At 48.3% G+C, this 20,750-nt stretch overlaps 1 protein-coding gene across 1 annotated transcript; it reads right to left on the minus strand.

The window, feature by feature from the left end:
* Positions 1-12,095: 12,095 nt before the first annotated feature.
* On the minus strand, positions 12,096-19,988 carry LOC125944968 (neprilysin-1-like). Its single transcript, XM_049666448.1, has 5 exons — positions 19,978-19,988; positions 19,020-19,248; positions 17,244-17,581; positions 15,478-16,211; positions 12,096-13,012 (listed from the first exon to the last, which is right to left on the minus strand). Exons 1-5 carry the CDS (start codon positions 19,986-19,988, stop codon positions 12,702-12,704), a joined length of 1,623 nt encoding a protein of 540 aa, XP_049522405.1. The 3' UTR covers positions 12,096-12,701.
* Positions 19,989-20,750: the final 762 nt, after the last annotated feature.

The raw sequence follows: 20,750 nt of genomic DNA on the forward strand, positions 1-20,750 counted from the left end.
TTATCCACTAGGCGCAGACTTCATGGGGTATATAGTGAAACGCGAGAGCACGACAGGCAGCGTTCCTTTGGCGAACCCACCCGTGAGACCATATCCATCTCACGCCTCTGTTTACGATGCTCACCTGGGGTTGTCGTTGCGTGGTGCCACTCTGCGCGCTGTCCTGAGTGTCCGGCACTTTCTTGGATAGCCCCCGGGAAGATCGCGTGCTTTGGCGCTGAGATTTCTTCAAGCTGGACGCTGTGCCCAACTTTGACCACTGCCGCTTCTTGTTTTCCTGAGATGACGTAGACAACGGGCTCGCCGCACCCTTGCTCGGCTCTCGAGGAAGCGAGGACGCGGATATTGGATTCGCGTCTCTGTCGTCGGCGTGAGGAAACATAACCGAAGACACGGAGGAAAAAAAAAGTAACCCGACTGCGTCTCTTCACTTCTTCGTCTTCTTCTATGCACCACGCGCCTGCACGCAGTAATGGGGCCAGCACGTGTTTTTGCGTTTTCTTCTTTTTTTTTCTTCATGAAATGCACTCAGTGCTGTAAAAAAAAAAACCCTTTACTGAGCTGCTTGCCAGCACTTTCAGAACATGCACTATGTATCGGAGAGGAACAGCAATGAGACGCTGAAAATCTGAATTGTTATTTTCAACAACGCGAATTCGTCTTTCTTTTACTTTTTCTTAAATTGTGCACCAATGACAGCCTCTACCAGCGTTTTTAGATTCTAAAAACATTGGCCTCGACTTTGAGGTTTAGCCGCAGGGATGTTTGCTCCGCCGTCCATGAAATCACCAATGAGTCAAAACGAGTGCGCTGTAAAATTGTATGTCAGTTTCTGTATTTTCAATAATAATATATTGTTGCCAGTATTCTTGCTCTCATTTTAACGCATAATTTCAAGAACATTTACTCTATAAGAGTCCTGAATTTCTGATTATAACTACGAATAATCCAGCCAAAGGAATCTTGGCCAAAGAAATCATGGGGTTTTACGTGCCAAAACCAGTTCTGATTATGAGGCACGCCGTAGTGGAGGACTCCGGAAATTTGGACCACCTGGGGTTCTTTAACGTGCACCTAAATCTAAGTACACGGGTGTTTTCGCATTTCGCCCCCATCGAAATGCGGCCGCCGTGGCCGGGATTCGATCCCGCGACCTCGTGGTCAGCAGCCCAACACCATAGCCACTGAACAACCACGGCGGGTCATTTCTTGGCCAAGAAAATGGACAATGCCATCAGACTCACACGGAGAGTTGACAACCGCCAGCAGGGTCTTGGAGAGCACAATCTTGTGAGACTGGTGCACGCCTTTGGGATGTGTCATTCTACCTACGTAGCGGCCATGCACAATTGGCAAAGGTCGGATAGGGACAAGCTCAACACGTTGATCAGGAAAACTATCAAGAGGGCCCTCGGCCTCCCCATGTACACAAGCTCGGAGAGGCTGATGCGTCTCGGCATGCACAACACGCTGTTAGAGATTGTGGAAGCGCAGGAGAGGGCGCAGTACGCCAGGCTGTCCGCCACCCAAGCGGGTAGGAGCATCCTGCGGGAGCTGGGGGTACCTCCGGCGGAAATCGAGTCCCACTTCTGCGGTCTCCCTCGGGAACAGGGGGAACGCATTGTCATCGCTCCAATTCCACGCAACGTTCATCCCGAACACAACGTGGGTCGGAGACGGGCTAGGGCCATGGCTCTCCTGGACAAGTCTCGGGAACAGGCTCGGGATTGCTGTTTTGTTGCTACTGCCCGGTACCCCAACGGGACGGCGATCGTAGCGATGGGCATCGATCACGATGGGAAAATCACGAACTCTGCGACGGTTCGAACGAAGTCGGCCGGGGTGGCGGAGCAGGTGGCCATAGCCAGGACCCTGCTGCGGACGACAGAAGGACCACGATCTACAGCGACTCACGGATGTCTGTCCGAGCTTTCGCCAAGGGCACCGTTTCGGAGCAGGTCCTGCGCATTCTGGGGGACAAGGACATCAAGTCGCACACGATCATCTGGTTCCCGCACACATGGGGCAGATCGAGGGCGCTCCACCCAACCTCAACGAGTCGGCTCACAGAGCTGCGCGAGGAGTCGTTGACCGCGTAGCTACCGGGTGGCGCGGCACTGAGGTTATGTACAATCGGGACCCTCCCTCCTCATATAACGAACTTACCAAACATTTCTATTTGGGACGGAGACGATATCCTCCGACACATAGGAAACTAGGCAGACCACAGGCGTTAACACTCAGGTTACTCTAGATCGGGGCATACGCTAACCCTGCACTGTTACACAGAATCTATCCAGAGACACAATCGACCAATGTTTGCGAGCTGTGCTCAGATGTAGCTGACTTGGAACACATGTTCTGGTGGTGCCCCGCGTTACGCGATGGTGACGGCGTCACGTTGTCTAAATGGGAGGCTGCCATAAGCAGCCCCGATCTTGAAGCACAGCTATGGGCTATCCATCAGGCCCGCGACGCAGCAGAGAGGATCGGCCTTTCTGTACCGACGTGGGAGCGGCCCGCTACGTGCTGACGCGCGTTCCGAAGGACCTTAATAAAGTTTTACCATACCATAGCACTTCTTGGCCAATCCCCCATAGCGGGATATGAGCCACGTGTTTGCAGGACACAACACCACCACCCTGAAGTTGCGTGGTCCTGGCGTCAAGAGCTTTCCGTCTTTCTTTTAATTATTTCACCTATTTCCCACCGAAATACCTCCCACTGAGAATGACTAGAAAATAAGATTGTGAAGCTTTTAACGGGTGGAGCTCTTTTAAAATGCAGCAAAATTACATTTAACGAGTACAAAATGAGCTGCAAAGAATAGCTACGCCCTAGCTTTTCTGGGGTTTTGGCGCCATGCAGGCGCCTTATCCCAACGAACCTGTTGGGGCTCTCCCCTTCGGAGCGCGTCTGTCAGTGGGCTTGATATCTGAGAGCAATTGGGGATATACCGCCACAATATACACCACAATCCCCAGAAACACTCTGACCCCTCGTCTTTGTTCGCGGTTGAGGAAAGTTAGCGATAAATTCTAACTTTAGTTCGGAGGGCGGCCGCGTTCCCTGACCTACGACGTGCCGAAGATAGGTAACCTGCGAACACCCTAAATTGAACTTTTCGGCAGTTTACCGTGAGTCCCGCGTCTCGCAAACGCGTTAGTACAGTTCTTATGTGCACTATATGCTCATCCTAGCCTGTTCAAGACGATCACCACAAACATCATCCAGATACGTGATCACTAAGCATTGCATGTCTTGGAGAACAATAATCTTTAGCTTCGAAAAGCCAAACGGTGCGTTTTTCAGACCGAAACTTAGCATGAAGGGCCGAAAGGTACCTGTCGGGGAATTAAAGGCCTCATAGCGGCTGGTGCTTTCTGACGTGGGTAGATGCCAATTCCCTCTAAGTCAAGTGTGTAAATGTACTTTGTGCCACTCACACTTTCTACCCGCTCCTGAATTTTTGGTATAGTGTAAACTTAGTCCTTCGTGACCACATTCAATTTCATATAGTCCACGCATGGACGAGGTTCTTTCCCACTCGCTTCTACGAGAATCACGGGGGAAGTGTAATCACTGTCCGTAGGCTCAATTACCCCGAGTTAGAGCATTAGTTTGATTTCCGCCTCTATTATATCTAGCTGGCGAGGTGAGACGCGGCACGGTTTTCACCTAACTGGCTCGTCTGATGTGAGCTCAATGTCATGAGTGATGAGGCTTTTCCTTCCTGGCTGGCTACCGAAGCACTGGCGAAACTCATCAAATAGCTCCCGAAGGCCTCTTACATGCTTTGTGTTGAGAGCTAACCGGTTTACAGATGGATTCAATATGTCATCTACGGTGCACTCCGTGCCTGTATCCGTGTCCAAAACTGGCATTTCGACCGCTATTACCTCTGAGGCGTTGAGTACTGCGTTCAGAATCGCCTACCTTCTGACATAAGACTTCATTATTATTATCAAAACGGTTATTAAAAACAACAGGTGTTGGGAGGGGGTGGGTGGAGCCCCTAGTCCAGGGCTCCACTAGCTTAAGCGGTCCGCCGTGCCTGGTCGAGAAGCGCTAGTTGCATCTCCCGATCCTCGCTGGCGAGCCAAGTCTCCCACTGCTCCTTTCCGGAAGTTTGCTGGCTATTTGCGGTGTATTAATTTTGGGTGGCCTGTTCTGGCAATCCCACGTAATGTGGGCTAGAGTTGGCCGGAATACGCACCACGGACAATGAGCGCTGTATGGTGTGGGGTGAATGGCATGTTTCAAGTAAAGATTTGGATATGTGTGCGTCTGTATTCGGCGCCAGTCGTAAGAGTCCCATCCGGATAGATGAGAGTGTGGTGGACTGTACTTTCGTCGCTCGCGTCATTGGTACTCAAGGATGTCTCGCGGTAAGAAGGGGTTTTCTGAAGAGTGGTCGGCCGCTCGGTTGACAAAAGCACGAGCTGCGCTGTCCGCTCTCTCATTTCCATCGAGTCCTGTGTGACTCGGGTACCAGATGATCAGGTGGTTCTGCGTTAGATTGGATCCTATTAGGTGAGTAGTGCTGTGTGGTAGCCTCCCGGTGAGGAATAATCTACAGGCCACTTGGGAGTCTGTAAGAATTATCGACAATTTTCCCAGAGCGTCCTTAGTTTTAATAGCTAGCGCGATGTCTGAAGCTTCTGCGGTATTCGTAGATGCGACTCGAGCCGTGGCGCAAGTCACAAGCGCTTGATCTGCGGCCGCTCCTACTACGGCGAGAGCTTACCTATAAGTACTGCATCGAGCAAAATCTGTGTAGACCGTATCCGGATTTCTACTGAATTGCTGCATTAACTTGCGTGCTAGTGCACTTCTACGTACAACCCCGGTGGTATTTGGGACTCATGCTTTTGGGGATTGGGGCTACTATAATCTTTTCACGAAAGACTTTAGGCAGAGATTCCAGTTCTACTCCCGCATACTGTGGACGAGCGGGGTAACCAACGCGGCAGAGTAATGTTCTGCCACAGGAGGTTAAGCTAAGCTTCTCCCGTTGAGACATGAGCACCGCTGCGCATTGCTCCTTGTAGTTGTTATGAATTCTGAGGGCAACCAGGCGTTCAGTGGAGGGTCTCTGTGGTAGGCCGAAAGGCGCTATGCACGATGTTCTGATGAACGCATCGAGAGGCACTTCAGTTTTCGTGGGGTCCTGGAAAGGGAGACTATTTGTGAAACGACTTAGCACAAAAGCCTGAACGAGCCGGGTCGTCTCAGTTTCCTTGAAACCTTTTCGGTGATAGGTTACTTTACGAATCATGCGGGAGATCTGTTTCACCGTAGTTCTAAGAGTTTTAATGGTGTGGTGCACTTGTTTGTTGAATTGCAGCCACAGTCCGAGGACTAGCATTTTCTGGACCTCTTTTACCTGGCTGTCTCCTATAAAGAGGTTGACCGGCTCGTGAGTTTGACGGCCTCGAAGGCTTTATTAAATTGCAGTGGTAAATGCTCACTTTATTAAAGCGAAAGCCTTATATGTCTCATCAGTCCGTTGACTTTGAGCGAAACCGCGTCGGTGACACAAAAGGTACAAAAAGGCTACGAGCCCTAGACATTTGGTGGGAATCGAACCCACGACCATAAGTTGGAGTCGAACTCACGACTTTGGCGTTGATGAAGGTGAACTGGTGCTGATGAAGGCGAAATTAAGATAGAGTTATTTAAGGCACTCGAACCCCCGAACTTTGGAATTAAGAGGGATCACGAAGGGAATTAGGAGGATGAGCAAATGAATTAAGAGGATGAGTAAACGAATTAAGAGGGTTGGCTAAGTGAAGTAGACTAAGCGAATTAAGGGGGGTGTGTACGTCATGTGTCCATCTTTATGACATCGGCACCTGGGCGTTCACCTTTGAGTTCTGTTAGGGATAACATTCTTCTTCTTTCTGGGGTTTTGCGTGCCAAAACCAGTTCTGACTATGAGGCGCGTCGTAGTGGAGGGCTCCGGATCAATTTTGACTACATCGGATTCTTTAACGTGCACTACAACGCCAGCACACGGGTTAGGAGACCCTGTGAATTTTCTTTCCTGGGTTTTTTAGGATTTAATTAGTCTCCGAGATCTTGTTAACCTCGACAGGTCCCTCCCACTGTACCTGTAGTTTGTTTATCCGTGAGGGCCGTAGGATCATGACTTTGTCACCTACTCTGAAAGTTCGAAAACGTGCGTTTCTGTCGTAGTACGCCTTCGCGCTTTCCTGGGCATCCTTTAGGTTTTTCCCCCACTGGCTCACGCGAGACTCAAGCTGTCGAGCATCTCAAAAACGTAGCTCACTACCGTCTGGCTTTCTCCCGTTCCTTTACACATTTTTTTCGCAGCATTCTGAGAGGGAAACGGGGGGTTCGGCCGTACACCAACTCTGCCGAGGTAAACATCGTTGTTTTGTGTGGAATCCTCCTCAATGCAAACAGTGTTGAAGGCAAACAACCCTCCCAGTCCTCTTTTTATGCCCATGGGACAATGCGCGCAACACTCTCTTAAGTACCGAGTGCAATTTCTTAACACTGTTTGACTGCGGATGATAGACGGAGCTGTGTGTCAGACGCGCCCCACAACTTTCCAAGAACGTTGTTGTTGAGGCACTTGTAAAGACCGCCCTCTGGTCAGCCTGGATTTCAGCCGGAAAGCCACTCCGCGCAAAAGTTGACAACAGAGCATCGGCTACCTCGGCCAAGCTAAGCTCCTTGAAAGGAATCACCTCGGGATACTTTGCCGTTGGACAAAGCATGGCCAAAAGTAATTTGCACGCTGCTCTGCTCTGCGGCAAAGGCCCCACCAACCGTCGGAACAGTTCCGTGATCAGGGCAACCAGCTTTAAAGGCACTTTGCGTTTATTTCCCGGCTTCCCAGCTCGATGACACGCATCACACCATCTTGCATTGTTCTCAACGTCCTTAAAACACCTAGGCCGTTAATATTCTAACAAAAGCCTCTCTTTTCTTTTGTTCATTCCTAGATGTCCCGACCAACATTTCCGTGACACTTGCCTCAACTGCCTCCGTTGCCTCCTTGTTTACAATGGAAGTGTATGACGCCAGCGCGGCTTAGAAAACCTCTTTTTTCAGAGATATCATAGACGGTGACTAGGTGGACGACACGAAGCTTTGATCACAGCTCCAGAGAACATGCAAAAGCGCTTTCGGAGCTGATTAAGCTATGTCCAAACGGCGCAAGCAGCATATATGGAGCTTGTTCTAAAAGCGGGGCTAAATATGTATTCCAAGCTATCCAAGCTTTCTGATTATGAATTCAGTCAGGATTAGTGTGTTTTGCTTTTTGTTCTTTATTCGGCAAACATTTTGAAGCAGTGGCTTGCCGGTTTATGACTCAGTGAAGTTCCTCGGTGCGGCCACTATCTGATTATTTTCTGCCTAATCGCTCGCGGGTGTGCTCAGTTCCGATAGATTTGTTCTTGCTGCGCACAAGGCTTGAAACGTAGCTGTTTTGTACATTGCAATACCTTGTAGCAAATATATATTACAGCTAGTAACTCGCTTACTCTTGTGGACCGTCACGAAACATTCAGCTTCGATCATTCGTGCGCCATCGGTGTAGTCCCTCATTTATTGTGCGTATACAGTGCGCATATATTCAAGTGTGCGCCCATTCACTTATTCTTGATACGTCGGCGATAGAGTGGGCGTAAGTTTTCCTGCCATTTGGGACAGATGTGTATAGATAACGTGCGCGAAACTTACTATGACAGGAAGCGGCGCTACTCCCTTTGTCATTGTTTAACGAGTGGTACTAACTCTTGCCGACGTTCTGGGGATGGAGCCCTTTCTTTGAAGGTTAGCGATACAAGGCTGGCGGATGAGCAAATTTCTGTATCCTCGAGGAAAGCCGTACGTACATCACGACAAAGTGGCATTTGACAAAGTGAACCATGCATTGCTTCTTCATAAATTAAACGTTCTAAACATAGACCCTGCCGTAATTAATTGGATTCGCGCGTTTCTGACATCACGTGTTCAATTTGTAACCCCCAATGACGCTAACTCGCCTTTAGCTCCAATTGACTCCGGTGTCCCGCAAGGGTCCGTGCTCGGTCCTTTATTATTCCTAATTTACCTTAATCACTTGCCCACTCACGTTTCCTCGAACATTTGCCTATTTGAGGATGATTGCGTCTTGTATCGTAAAATAACTAATCCCTCAGATATTCTAGCAATTCAGGAGGATCTCAATAGCATAAATGAGTGGTGTCGTACGTGGCGCATGGACTAAACCTTAAAGTGTAAGACTATGAGGATTTCTCGTACTAACGTGATCTGCCCCACCTACACGCTAAATAACATATCCCACTAGAAGGTGTAACGTATACCGATACTTGGGGGTTCACATTGCCAGCAATCTATCCTGGAAAACTCATATTGACCACATAACCTCTAAGGCCCCTCGTACACTGGGATACTTTCGTCGGAAATTTTCCCTAGCACCATCATCGCTAAAACTCTTATTGTACATAACTAAATTCGTCCACAGCTTGAGTACGCATCATCAGTATGGGACCCTGGTCATGACACCCTCATACATTCTCTAGAGGCAATACAGAATCGCCCAGCCCGTTTCATTCTCACCAACTACCAAAGAACTGCGAGTGCCACTAACATGAAAGCTCTCCTACACCTCCCGCTGTTATCAACCCGCAGAAACCTATCTCGCCTATGTCTTTTCCATAAAATCTACTACCACAACGCATATTTACGTTCTATCTTTGTTCAACCGCCACCATACATTTCATCTCGCATTGACCACCGCCAAAAGGTAAACATTCCGCGCAGCAACATCGTCCGCTTTTCATATTCATTTCTTCCCCAAACGAGCAAAGATTGGAATAACTTACCCGCATAACTTACAAGCATAATTGACACCAATAACTTTAAAACCACACTTCAAAGTTTCATTTTATAAATTAATGTTGCGATTGCTTGTTCTGCATAATATCTGTTCTTATGCCATAATTTTAAGTTATGGCTTGTATTTTTACATTATGCTTTTTTTTCGTTTCTTTTCTTTTTGTTACGCCATGTATTTTTGATACGCTTACCAAGTTTCTATTTACCATTCTTATCATTTTATATACCATGTTTTGCGACGTTCTGCCATGTTTTTCCCATGTATTGCATCAAGTAATTATCCAACATTTCCAGGACAATTCTTTTTTATTCTTCTTTTTTGTCTTCCTTCCTTATTTTTTCTTGTTCTTTTTTATTATTTATTAATATCAACGCATTTACCTTGACGTTTTCTTGGAAAGTTCTTGCTTAATTGTACTTGTATTTTTTTTTCTATAATCAACGATTGTGTGATTTGCCTCTGCATTTATCTTGCCCCTCCCCTCTGCAATGTACAACTGTACTTTGAGGGTATAATAAATAAATAAATAAATAAATAAATAAATAAATAAATAAATAAATAAATAAATAAATAAATAAATAAATAAATAAATAAGTGCCGGTAACACGTTCGGACAGTTGCAGCAGCGGTCCGCGAACTTGGCCACGCAGATTCATTCTATTCCTTAACATGCCAGTCACTATTTTTGCAGCCAACTATTGCACACGTCTTCAATCCACATGATTCAATCTAGCATGATTGGAGCACAGTGTTTTAGCGAAAACTCTGTTGCATTTCCGACAGCTGATCCCACAGAAGCAAGGTAGAAGCGGTAATGGTTTCGTATTAGTGCGTGGTCGCTGAGGAGAGGTAATGCGCGCCGCCGCGAGCGCCACCTCGTTTCTCTAAAACCAGTTGCTCCGCGAAAAGGGTCAATAGGAAAAGTACCGCCATCCTTTGAACAATGCCGCTTCTCTCTCCTTTAGGTACTACTAGGGTGCCTCGATGCCAGCGCATCGAGGCACCCTCGGTGCAACTGCTTGCATCACGCGTGCGTCTGAGCCACTGAGCGCGCGTCCGCTGCCGTTCCGGAGGGGATGCGGTAGATGCTTCCCGCGTCTGTCAGGATTACTTTCTGCGACTTCCGTGGTGAGGCGCCAACCAGAGGGTACGCTTAAAGTCCCTATAGAAGACTTTGGGTACCCCCCCCCCCCCCCCCCTCTAAGACCTTAATGCAGACGCTAACGGTAGCCGACGGGGGAGAGTAGGAAAGGGCGATCACAGAGGGTGGTGAACAGTTGGATCGGCAGCATCTGGCTGGCATTGAAAAAATAGGGGAGGCGCTGGTCGAGCGTCCTCCACTCTCCCTTGCCACTCGCTCAGCGATATCACAAATCGGATCGGGCTTGGTCGTCTGCTTCGGTTGTCGTCCCAAGTATGAAGATGGGAAAGATAAGACAGAGAGGCTTGATCAGGCGTGAAACGAACAGAAGACGAAGGAAAGCAGGTCAACCAAGCATTAGACGATGATGGCCAAATCGGGGCATCACATGTATTGCGCGGCTCTGTGGTGTTCGAACACCGGGAATTACAGTTCTGCCAAGTTTTTCAGGTTTCCTAATGACAGCAGGTAAGCACAAGTATTTCACTTTATTTTCTGAGCAGCTATTCATTTTGCATGACTAAACCAGTTCTGTACAAGCCTGAGTAGACTGACATAGGAGCAGTGTCGCTCGACCCATTCGTCATGACAGCAGCCCATCTGCTGCAGTGAAATACTTCTAATGAAGGGCTTGAGTGCGTATTTGTTGGGCTATACATTTTGTTCACTCTTTACTATACATACAGATGCATGTAGCGATTTTAAAATTTTGTGGGTCTTCTCATACTGTCGATGAAATACATGTATTGCACTCTACCTTCTTTCTGTAATCCATAAAATGTGTGCGCCGTCATAACATACGTGATAGTCAAGTTCCGTGGGACCAGCCCGTGATGGTTAATAATTTTCGCATTGGTTTAGATCTACTAGAATCTATGTCCGCTCATTATGTACAAATTTGAGTTGTGAATGAAAATTGCTTCTGCAGACTGACTATTTCGCATTGCGTGGAGGTCAGTCTTTTTCCAGTACTGAATGTGTGAATAAAATCAAAAACGTTGAACTTTTACTTATGTTGAGTTTTGGCTGACCAAGAAATCGGCTAGCGTTCGTTGATCTACTTCACAAGACGCGAACCAAATTAAAGATTGATGGAGCCAGGAAGTTATCTTCTTTAAGCTCCCCCCCTCCTCCCCCCCCCCCCCCCCCCCCCCCCCCACTATATCCGTGAACTAGTGGAAGTGTAGCCCTAAACGCAACCGGAACTTAGGAATTTCAAAGCGACTACTTTAACGAAATGACGAAATGTAATATATTAACCACGAATATTGGTAATTGACAATGGTTCCCTATATAAGTATTCTTCATTATACCTGCTTGGCACTGGTGCGTACGAGCAATGTTCCAGTGGTCAAAAAAATGCACAGCAGCTTGCAAGGTGAACGTGGCAGAAAGAAACCCCTTCGCCGCGCGTCCAGCGGACCTGCAAGAGAGCACGAACACAGCCCGCTTGCATGCGAAGTGGGAAAGGAGGTTCCGCGGCAACCCTCCATCTACCCGCTGCGCGCCCTCTGCCTCTACTTTCTGACCTTATAGCTCCCGTCATGAAGGCATTGTTTTGTTTGTGAATTATTTCCAGTAGGTTATCCGGCAACCGTCAGGGGTGGAGGCGGCGCAGCCGCCGCGTATTGGCTAAAGTCGGCATGGGACCCAGCGTCCCAAGGGAGGTATAGGCAGTTTCCGGCCCCTGCTTTTACTATGGGATGACAAAAACCAGAGCAAGTTTCAGCAGCAGCGCTTATGCGAATAAAGATTTACTGTTGGCAGGAACAACGTTGCTTCAACACGGAACGACAGCTATTAAACAAAGGTTACGCTTCAAAGTACGCTTCCTAGCAAATGCAAGAGGGCAGAATTCGTGCCAATGTATGTCACCAGGAAAAGGCTCCTGGCCTCGAACTTGTGACTGTGCACCCTATTATTGCGGTGCGCCGCGCCTCAGCTTAAACGTTTAGGAATCGAAACCCGCGGTAACCGCTTGCGCAGCTGCACTTTAAATTTTTCTTCGAGAAAAAGAAACAGGAAACATCCCAAAGGCGCTAATAATGAAGGGCCACCGCGGACACTGTATCTATGCGCGTTCATACACCAAATGAAATCCGCAACGTTCATCGGCTTGGCGTCACATTACAACTGTCGATATAACAACATGCAAGGATGCCGTTGACTGGTCACGATGTGCGTTATCAACAATGAACTGAATGCATAAAGTTGGTAGAATGCACAGCACTGCACGTTCAGTCTAGGCGACTTAGGCAATCCTAACAGAAGTGTCGCATAGAGGCTCATACGTGAAAATGCTCAACGCATAACGCAACATCGAAGTCGGATGTTTTACTGCGAGGTTTCGCAACGCAACAAATAAATAAAAAAAGACTGTTTACCATTCCCGAGGCTCACCAAGATTTATGCGATCGCTCGGGCTGGTTAACAGCGCATTAAGAGTATTTGTAACAAATTATCAGCACGAGTCAAATGCAAGTTGCACACTTTTCATAGCTGTCTCGAACTGACACGAAGAAGTGCTACTCAATGGAAAATTAAAACGAGCGTCGTTTCTTTGCTTAATGTTAGCTTAGCGGGTGGTAATATATTCGGAATGTTCGGAACACATCCATTGTCCAACGTACTATTTCGCGAATCGCACACAACCGACATCACACGAAGAACTGCTAGTACAGTTCATTTCTCTGTGTGTTCGTCGCCGGCGTGCTTTGTGTAGAGGAGAGAGCACTGCTTGGAGGCCCTCATCTTGCTGCCCGGCGCGCAGTTGAAGTGTTGCGCGAAAGGCGGGAAGTGGCGCAGGGCCCTGTTGCAGTCCGTGGGGCCCGGGTTAGCGCCGCCGCACATGAGGTAGCACAGGGTGATGAAGAAGAGCTGCTGTTCGGTGTAAGCCTCGAGGACCCTCGTGGACCGCGGTTCCGAAGCGAGCGACTGCTCCAGCGCCGTGTACGCCACCTCCAACGCCGGAGTGTCGGGAAAGAGGCGATAGTCTGCGAGGAGTATGATGCGCATTTTGCCGCCCGACCTATAGCAGATGCAATTCCGCAAACTAGAAAGCCGAATAGCGAAGCGGGGCCGAGACAACTAAAGAAAGGTGGAAGGACAAGACAAAAAAAAAAAAAAAAAGAGGCTTCTCGTGGTAACGGAAATACCTGCTCGGGACGCCGTAATCATATCGCCAACAGCTTGGCTTGCACAGAGGTCAAGACACTTCTTTAGAAAGCCCAAACCACGTTCTCAGGACTGCGCTGGTGATATCTGAAGATGACAAGTGGCAAAAAATTGGCTGTATGTGAGGTTGCGTGACTACATTTACAATTTCCATTGATTCTCGGCCTGGTGGTCGGCTTAAGCTTTGATAGCTGCTCTGGCCATCGGGAGTGTGTTCTAGACAGGTGTGTTGACCTCTGTACGTGCGTGATCTAAACGTACTGCTTTTACGTTTCAGGGAAACACGGAGAAGGCGGGCGATGAAAATTCAAGATGAGCAATACGAGATCACGGTGGAAGCAGGAGCCAACAGTATTGACAAGTTGACTTCTCTTTTTCAAAGCGACATATGCTCTCCTCGGTACAGTATATATGGTGCGGGTGTTCTTAAGTGGAGAGAGAGTAAGGCGAGTGGGCGAGGAAACGATCGAGGGTGTGCTAGCGGCGAGGGTGTAGAATTGAAAAGAAACATGTGCTACTCAACGTCGGTGGAGGAATTGTGAGGTAGCGACGCGTGTCAGTCGGTTGACATGTCACTGTAGGTTCCACTTATCGTCCCGTTCTCACGATACATTGTTTCTTACAGAAGGAATATTCAAGCATCCAAATTGTAAGAATTTGTAAGAAACAATATATCGGTGAAACGGGACACTGAACGTAAGGTTAAATGGATATAGCGCGGACACAGCTGAAAAGCTTCCCAATGCCGTCGCCGAGCATTTCAGCCAGCCAGGTCATATTTTTGATGAACTTAAACTCTACATCCTACAGTGAAACTTCCGTTCTGCGTGCGAGAGAAAATGCAGAGTATCATACTTCATTCATAAATTCAAGATATTGCAACCAATAGGCATAAATCCTTTAAAAGGAGCTTTATAATCTATTCGGTATGCTAAATTTTAAACTATGGGCAACAGCACTTAGTTATTTTTAATTGGGCTGTCAATAATGTTCCAACCTCCCCACCTCCATTTTATTTCATTCAAACATTTCATTCGGTTATTCGGTTATTTATATATTTATTCCCCCTTTTTTTTCCACGAGCACCATTTTCTGCAGCTACTTTTATTCTCTCCTTCAGAGAGACGATAGTTCACTGACTTCCAGCCAAGCAGATAATCCTCCCCCTAACCCATCGTCCAGGGCCCTTCCACGAAAAGTGGAACATACAGTGACATGTCAACCGGCTGACACACGTCGCTACCTCACACTCCTCCACCGACGTTGAGTAGCACATCTTTATCTTTTAATTCTACGCCCTAGGCGCTAACACATGCTCGATAGTTTCCTCGCCCACCCACCTTACCCTCTCTCCAATTAAAGAACCGCACCTATATATACTGTACCGAGGAGAGCATATGTCGCCTTGAAAAAGACAAGTCTACTTGTCGAAACGTTGGCTCTTAATTGCTTTCACCTTGTCCTCGTTTTGCTCAACGTTGTGCTTTCACATTTGTAGCACAAACGAAGCCGGATAATTGTGCGAGCTGGCGGAGGGCAAGGCGACGGGAAATCCGGAGGTAAACACGAGGACACCCATGAGGAGGAGGAAGGAGGAGGAGTTGAAGGAAAACAATAATAACGGACATAATGCGAACAAGCTGTAAGGGTAGGGGTCGCGAGGGAGCGAATCACACTTGTACAGCGAGAATGCAAAATTCAGCTGCTAAGAACTGCAGCGGTAGTTCGTAGTGCAATAAGCCTTCATCACGTCGTGTCAACAATGTCAAACATCAACCATCAATAGCATCATAGGCGGGCTTCATTCACTTTGGAAGTATTTGACAGGAAATATGACCCGATACCGAAGGCAGTCTATAGTCTAACGCAGCGCCTCAAAGTGCTAGCTGTTACGAGGGAAGAATGCATTGAACTTTGTGGTGCGAATCATTCAATACAGCACTTGGTAATGTTACTTGCCCTACTTGTCAAGAAAAGAAAGAAAATGGAACGTTGCCTTCGCCGGCGCCCCTATAGCACCAAGAGATGTACAAAATAGGGTGACCATGACGTTACCCCGTCACTTCCGGTTCTATGTGGACAAAGAGAGAGGCGTGGACGAATGCAAATTTACATTCCTCTTGACAAGGGCGGCAAGTGTCAAGCATAACGACGAATGATTCGGACAATACGATGTAATCTTGCTGATCTTGCTGTGAAACCTAAAGCAAAAACAACGCCGATTCTAAGCGCGAAATAATTTTTCAAACGTTCATAGGCGTTAAGCGCATGTCAATGTACTTACCGTCGTCTGCGGTGGTTTCCCTTTTAGTGCCACTGCCGTGAGCCGCCAGACAGAGCATTCGTTCACCCATGGTCATTCTCCAGACATCTGACGCCCAGTCATGGCCTACATTGCCGTCCGCGTCATACGACATGCCCTCACCGTCCAAGCTTTTGACGAGTTCGCGGGCGTAGACAAAGCCCAGGCCGCCGTGGAACATAGCGTCCGTGCCCTGCGCGTAGAACATTGGTTCGGACAGTGCCTGTACCGAAATGCGGACCATGTTGCGCACGTAGTCGTATTTGGCCAAAGGCAGGCGCATGTTGGGCGCCATGTCAGCTGCAGTGTCTTGGTAGACCTGGTCCGTCTCCATGTCGTAAAGCGCTTGTCTGGAGTGAATCCAGAGGTGTGCGAACGTCTCACCCGTGGCGTGCATGTCATCGCGAAAGCCGGAGTACATGATGGAGAGCGCCTCGTCCGTGAGGAGGTCATTGGCGGGCCACAGCAGAGTCCTGGCGCGCGAAAGCTTGTTCCGAGCGTTGACCTTGGTGGCGTTGTCGAGCCACGGGAGAGCTCCGACCAGGGCTGAGGCCGTCTGCTGGACCATGCTGAGCTGCGAGTTGATGTTTAGGCGCAGACTTGCCGGAAAGTTGACGGCTATCGCGAGGGCAATCACCAGAAACCGGTAGATATCTTCAACCTCGGCAGCGCAGAAATAGGCGCGCCTGACGTTGGCTGCGGCCAGACTGCCGTACCTAGAATGTACGAGCGAGAAAGCGAGCAATTCAGTGTGACATCTAGCGCCATGTGTTTCTCAAGATTGTTGGCGAAAGAGAATTGGATTTTCGCGGGATTCCTTTCCTTAACGAAAGTTCGTATGACCTACCCAAAAGTGATAACCACATAAAGCCAACAGACAATGAAGCCAAAGAAAGCATCGGAGAAATTAAGTGTGGTTAAAATTGGAATGTAGAAAATAATTATATAAAGGGAAATGAAAGTGGACTAAAAGATAACTTGTCGCCGGTAAAGTAACATCAATGTATTTATTAGAAATGCTTAGCTTTGACTATTTTCTACAAATGTGGACATCAGCGATATGCCACGCACCAATTCTTTCTCGCTTTGTACCTATCGTTAGCACTGCGTGTTAATCACTAACGACCCATCGTCGCATGTTTGTCTGACATAAGTTAGCCACAAATTACTACAGATGCTCTCCTATAAAGCAATGATAACAGTTTTTGTGTGGGCCAGTTGGCCCCAAACACGGCGGCTTGACGGTTATGGCGCTGTACCTATCCGCGCAGATGCGCATGCACAAAGTATGCACCGTGCCCGGACGCGCACTAGCAGGCGCGCTCAGGTCCGGAGAAGAGTATGCTAAAATATTGTAAAGTAGATCTCTTTATTTGAGTATTTCCGTTTTCAGCGTACAAGCTTCATCATTCAGTGTTTGTTCACAACTATAATTGCTCAACCACCGATACGAACGCCATTATCGTGTGTTTGATAGTAAAATCTCGGTCTCACTATTTTTTTAACGTAAGGGTCATCCAATCCCTTTGTGAAGGGTCATTTTCATATTGACTATGGACGAGGGCCGTCTAGGGGGGGGGGGGGGGGGGAGGACACTCTCTAACCCCCCCCCCCCCCCCCCGGCCCACTCCTTTCTCGTGTTTTGTTGTCTTGTGCATTGGTCCTTGTATTTCCCGTAATATTTGTAGACACAAGAAAGATAAGAGCCCCGCAAAATGAGAGTCACAACAAGCACGCAAATAACGCACCTGTACCTAAGCAACCCAGCGTCCACGATGGGCCCCAATATCTGCGCCAGAAGCCAGGACAGCGCCTTCCGCACTTTCGCTTGGCTGTGGATCGCCCAGAGCCGGCCGATACCTGCAAGTAGCCCCGTGTCCCTGAGGACTATGCGGTCCCATGCTGTGAACCTGGGCTGGCCAGTGACCGATGCGTGGTTATTGAGCCTCTCAAGCCACTCGCTCGGCGAGAAGGCACCGGCCGTGCGCTCCTTGATGGTATCCAGAGGGAACATGGCACTGGTCTTGGGCTTGCCTTCACGGTTTACGAGGAGCTCGCGGTACACGTCCTTCTCGATGCGGTTCATCTTGCAATCATATCGAGAAAAAATGTAACTGCAATGATATTGAAACACGTAAACTGGTATTTTTGCGATCAAGAACACAACGAATACCTTCATATATCCATGCAGAGAGATAACTATCGCAGGACGCACGCTGATACTGAGTTGAAGAAACGCACAGCGAGAATTGAAAAATATTAGCATGCGTGTATCCAGCGTAATCGGTGGTGCTCGCAATCTTAGAGAATGTACTTCATCATTTACGTCACACGCGCAGTCCGATTAAATAAGACTTTCAAATGGTCAACATTGTGGGGATGCGCGTCTCTGACGCGTCCCCTGATTTTGTTTTCCCCGCATAGCTCGCGTCTCCTGTAATCCGGCTTCTCCACGTGGCTAAGCGCCGGTGGCGGTCGTGGTGGTTGCGGCGCATTGCGAGAGATGGCGCGAGTGTCGCGATGCTAACGCCACCGAATGGCGGGGTGACTTGGGCGCAAAAGGAAGAAGGCGCTTCCTCTTTGGCTTGGGATCGGCGACCAACACGCACGAACGCTTCGCGCGTGCGCCGGCCCGCTTCGCGGGACCGACTCGCGAGGCTAAGAGCAGGACACCGGTATGGTCGAACACGGATCGTTCGAACGCGCCACCGTTCGCGCGACCGTACACGTGAACGACTACGCGATGGTGTCACAGCATGGGGAGAACATATTCGCTCGCTATCGGGTCGTGGTGAGTCAGACTTCCTTGATTTGTGGCGCGCCCATGTGAATGTTCTACTGGTAGTAATTCGGCTAGTGTGTATTAGTGTATGAAAGGTGCAATAAATTCCCTTTTGATTGTTTACACTACTGTGTTGTCGTTCCTTTGTCCCAAGTGCATGTGTGAGACCCCACAACATTCTGGAAATTTCGGATACATAGATGTAGCTGCGTCGAGCGCCGAGCGATATTGTTAATAATATAGAGCCATATAATTTCTAGATGCTGAAAAAAGATCACATAGAGAAGATAATGTGCGTGTAGATATATTTTGGAGATTGGTCAGCTGCAACCGTTTAGAAATCTCTGTCACGTACCTGCGACGATTGATAAGGGGGAGCGGGGGTCGCTCCGAACATACGTTCATTTAGTTGTAGGCCATGTTGTTCAATTTTTCTTTTGCAGTCTGCAGTACTGTGCGGCATGTTGACTGTGCTCTGCGGCTCAAGAATTGCCGTGACGTGTCAGTGAAGCGCAGCGACCTCTTTTGTCGAGGGTTTTGCTGCAATATACTTTCTCGGGAGGGCAATTATAATAATAATTATTATCATTATATCATCATCGAATTGACGTGAAGAATTGAGGGGAGAGGAACGTTTTATAACAGGAGATAGAGATTCTCTTCATTCGGTGAAGTGAAACACACTTGTCCGCAATAATGCCCATCGCAAATGCCCATCACTCGAGCTCGCTGACCCATTTACCTCATCGCATTCCGAGAGGGAATCCTGCTGCAGTCGTTTCGTGTCGTCTCTTGGTGACAGAGCCTCGTAATGACCACTGCAGTACTCGAAAGTGGAGTTCGTCGCATCTAGCCCCTTGTGGATGGCCGCCCAGTCACGCATCTTCGGGTTGTCCTCGAGCACCACTGCTCGCTGGCCTCCGGAGAACTTGGTCAACACGAGTACGTTGAACCACAGGGGCAGCTGCCACCTGCTTGCATGCACCGGACGATACACGATTAAAGTGCTGGCAAAAAGATGCTACTTCCTTCGAGCACGCGACACGTTTAGACCTAGGCATCAATTAGACCACAACACATTTATAAAGAGAGTTTCTTCGGCCCCATTGTAACCTAGGCAGGAGTGCTGTGGGCGCGTGAGCAAGTGTTCGCAACTCACTACCAAAAAAAGGCGAGCACGTGCAGTTTACTGCAGCCACCTGCTCCATAAATATTGTGGAGTCCCTCACACTGACATTGGTACAACTTTCCCTCGTTTTATGTCGTTTTTGAGTCTTAAGCACACCACTATCACCACTCTTGCATCGTTCTTTATTGTGTAATGTGAGATGCGTGTTTGCTGACTGCTCAATGAAGACGTATCATCCTCAGCAACACAATTATATTTTTTCCTTCCCATGTCGTTCAAGGTGTCGCCGCGAGGAACAGGTGCAGGCCACATGCACCTGCCACTTCGGGAGGTTTATGTGGAGCTTCCTTTAATGTCTCACGGCGCACTTCAAGCACAACACATATCTATCGTGAACAGATTGATTGAGTAATTCATTGATTCAGTTAATGCTCCAAACCAGCGCCGAGGCTATGATGGACACCGTAGTGGAGGGCCCCATATTAATTTTGGCCACCTGGGAATTTTTAACGTGCAGCCAAATTAAGTATACACGGTATTTATTTTTCAAAATAGGCGAAACGTACAGTACCGTGACCCCATGCCACGAATTAAATTTTTTCCAATTCGTCCGAAACTGCGGCCGTGAATTGTAGTAGCGTTTCGTTGCTTTCTTACGTTGTTTTTTTTTCTCTCCCGTGTTGCGCCCATGGGTGCGACTGTTTTCACAACAAATCCGTGCAGGGGCGGGGCCTCGCCTCCGATGACGTATCACCATTTTATTTTTTTCCCCTCTGTTTGGCGGGGCGCGGTCGGTGTGCGGCGCCTCAGTTCGGATCAGCTCATTCCACGTGAGCGAGAAGTTGGCGCGCGCATCATATTCGCGGCATGCGTTGTTTTGTTTCGCTTGTGAAAGCGCGGAATGCAACGATGAGCGAGCCTCCTGACCGACAGAAGGTGATAGAAAAGTACCTCCAAGGGTTACATCATTATGAAGACGGCTACTCCCATGGCTAATTGAAGTCAGACGATGAGCTTAAGCTTTTTGAGAGGTCCTTGGCTGCCGTCAACGAGAGGTATGCTGTGCGGACATCAAGAGACATGAACAAGCCGTCTAAATGTAAGGATGTATCGACTGCTTCCTAATATTTTGCTCTGCGCTTAGATTTATCATTTAAAAACGCAGTAGTAATTTCAACCAGGGACTCAACCCGGCAGAACGACTTGTTTTCGGTTGCGGTTAGTGCGCAACACTAGACAATTGATTTATCTTGATTCGCCTTTTTGAAGATCGGGTTAACATTGTTCTGGTTAGCGGTTCAGAGTTCCCCTGGCATCGATTTATTTCGGTTTGAGTGGAGTATT

Source organism: Dermacentor silvarum, chromosome 4 (assembly GCF_013339745.2).
Source record: "Dermacentor silvarum isolate Dsil-2018 chromosome 4, BIME_Dsil_1.4, whole genome shotgun sequence".
In the NCBI taxonomy this organism is placed as follows: Eukaryota; Metazoa; Arthropoda; class Arachnida; order Ixodida; family Ixodidae; genus Dermacentor; species Dermacentor silvarum.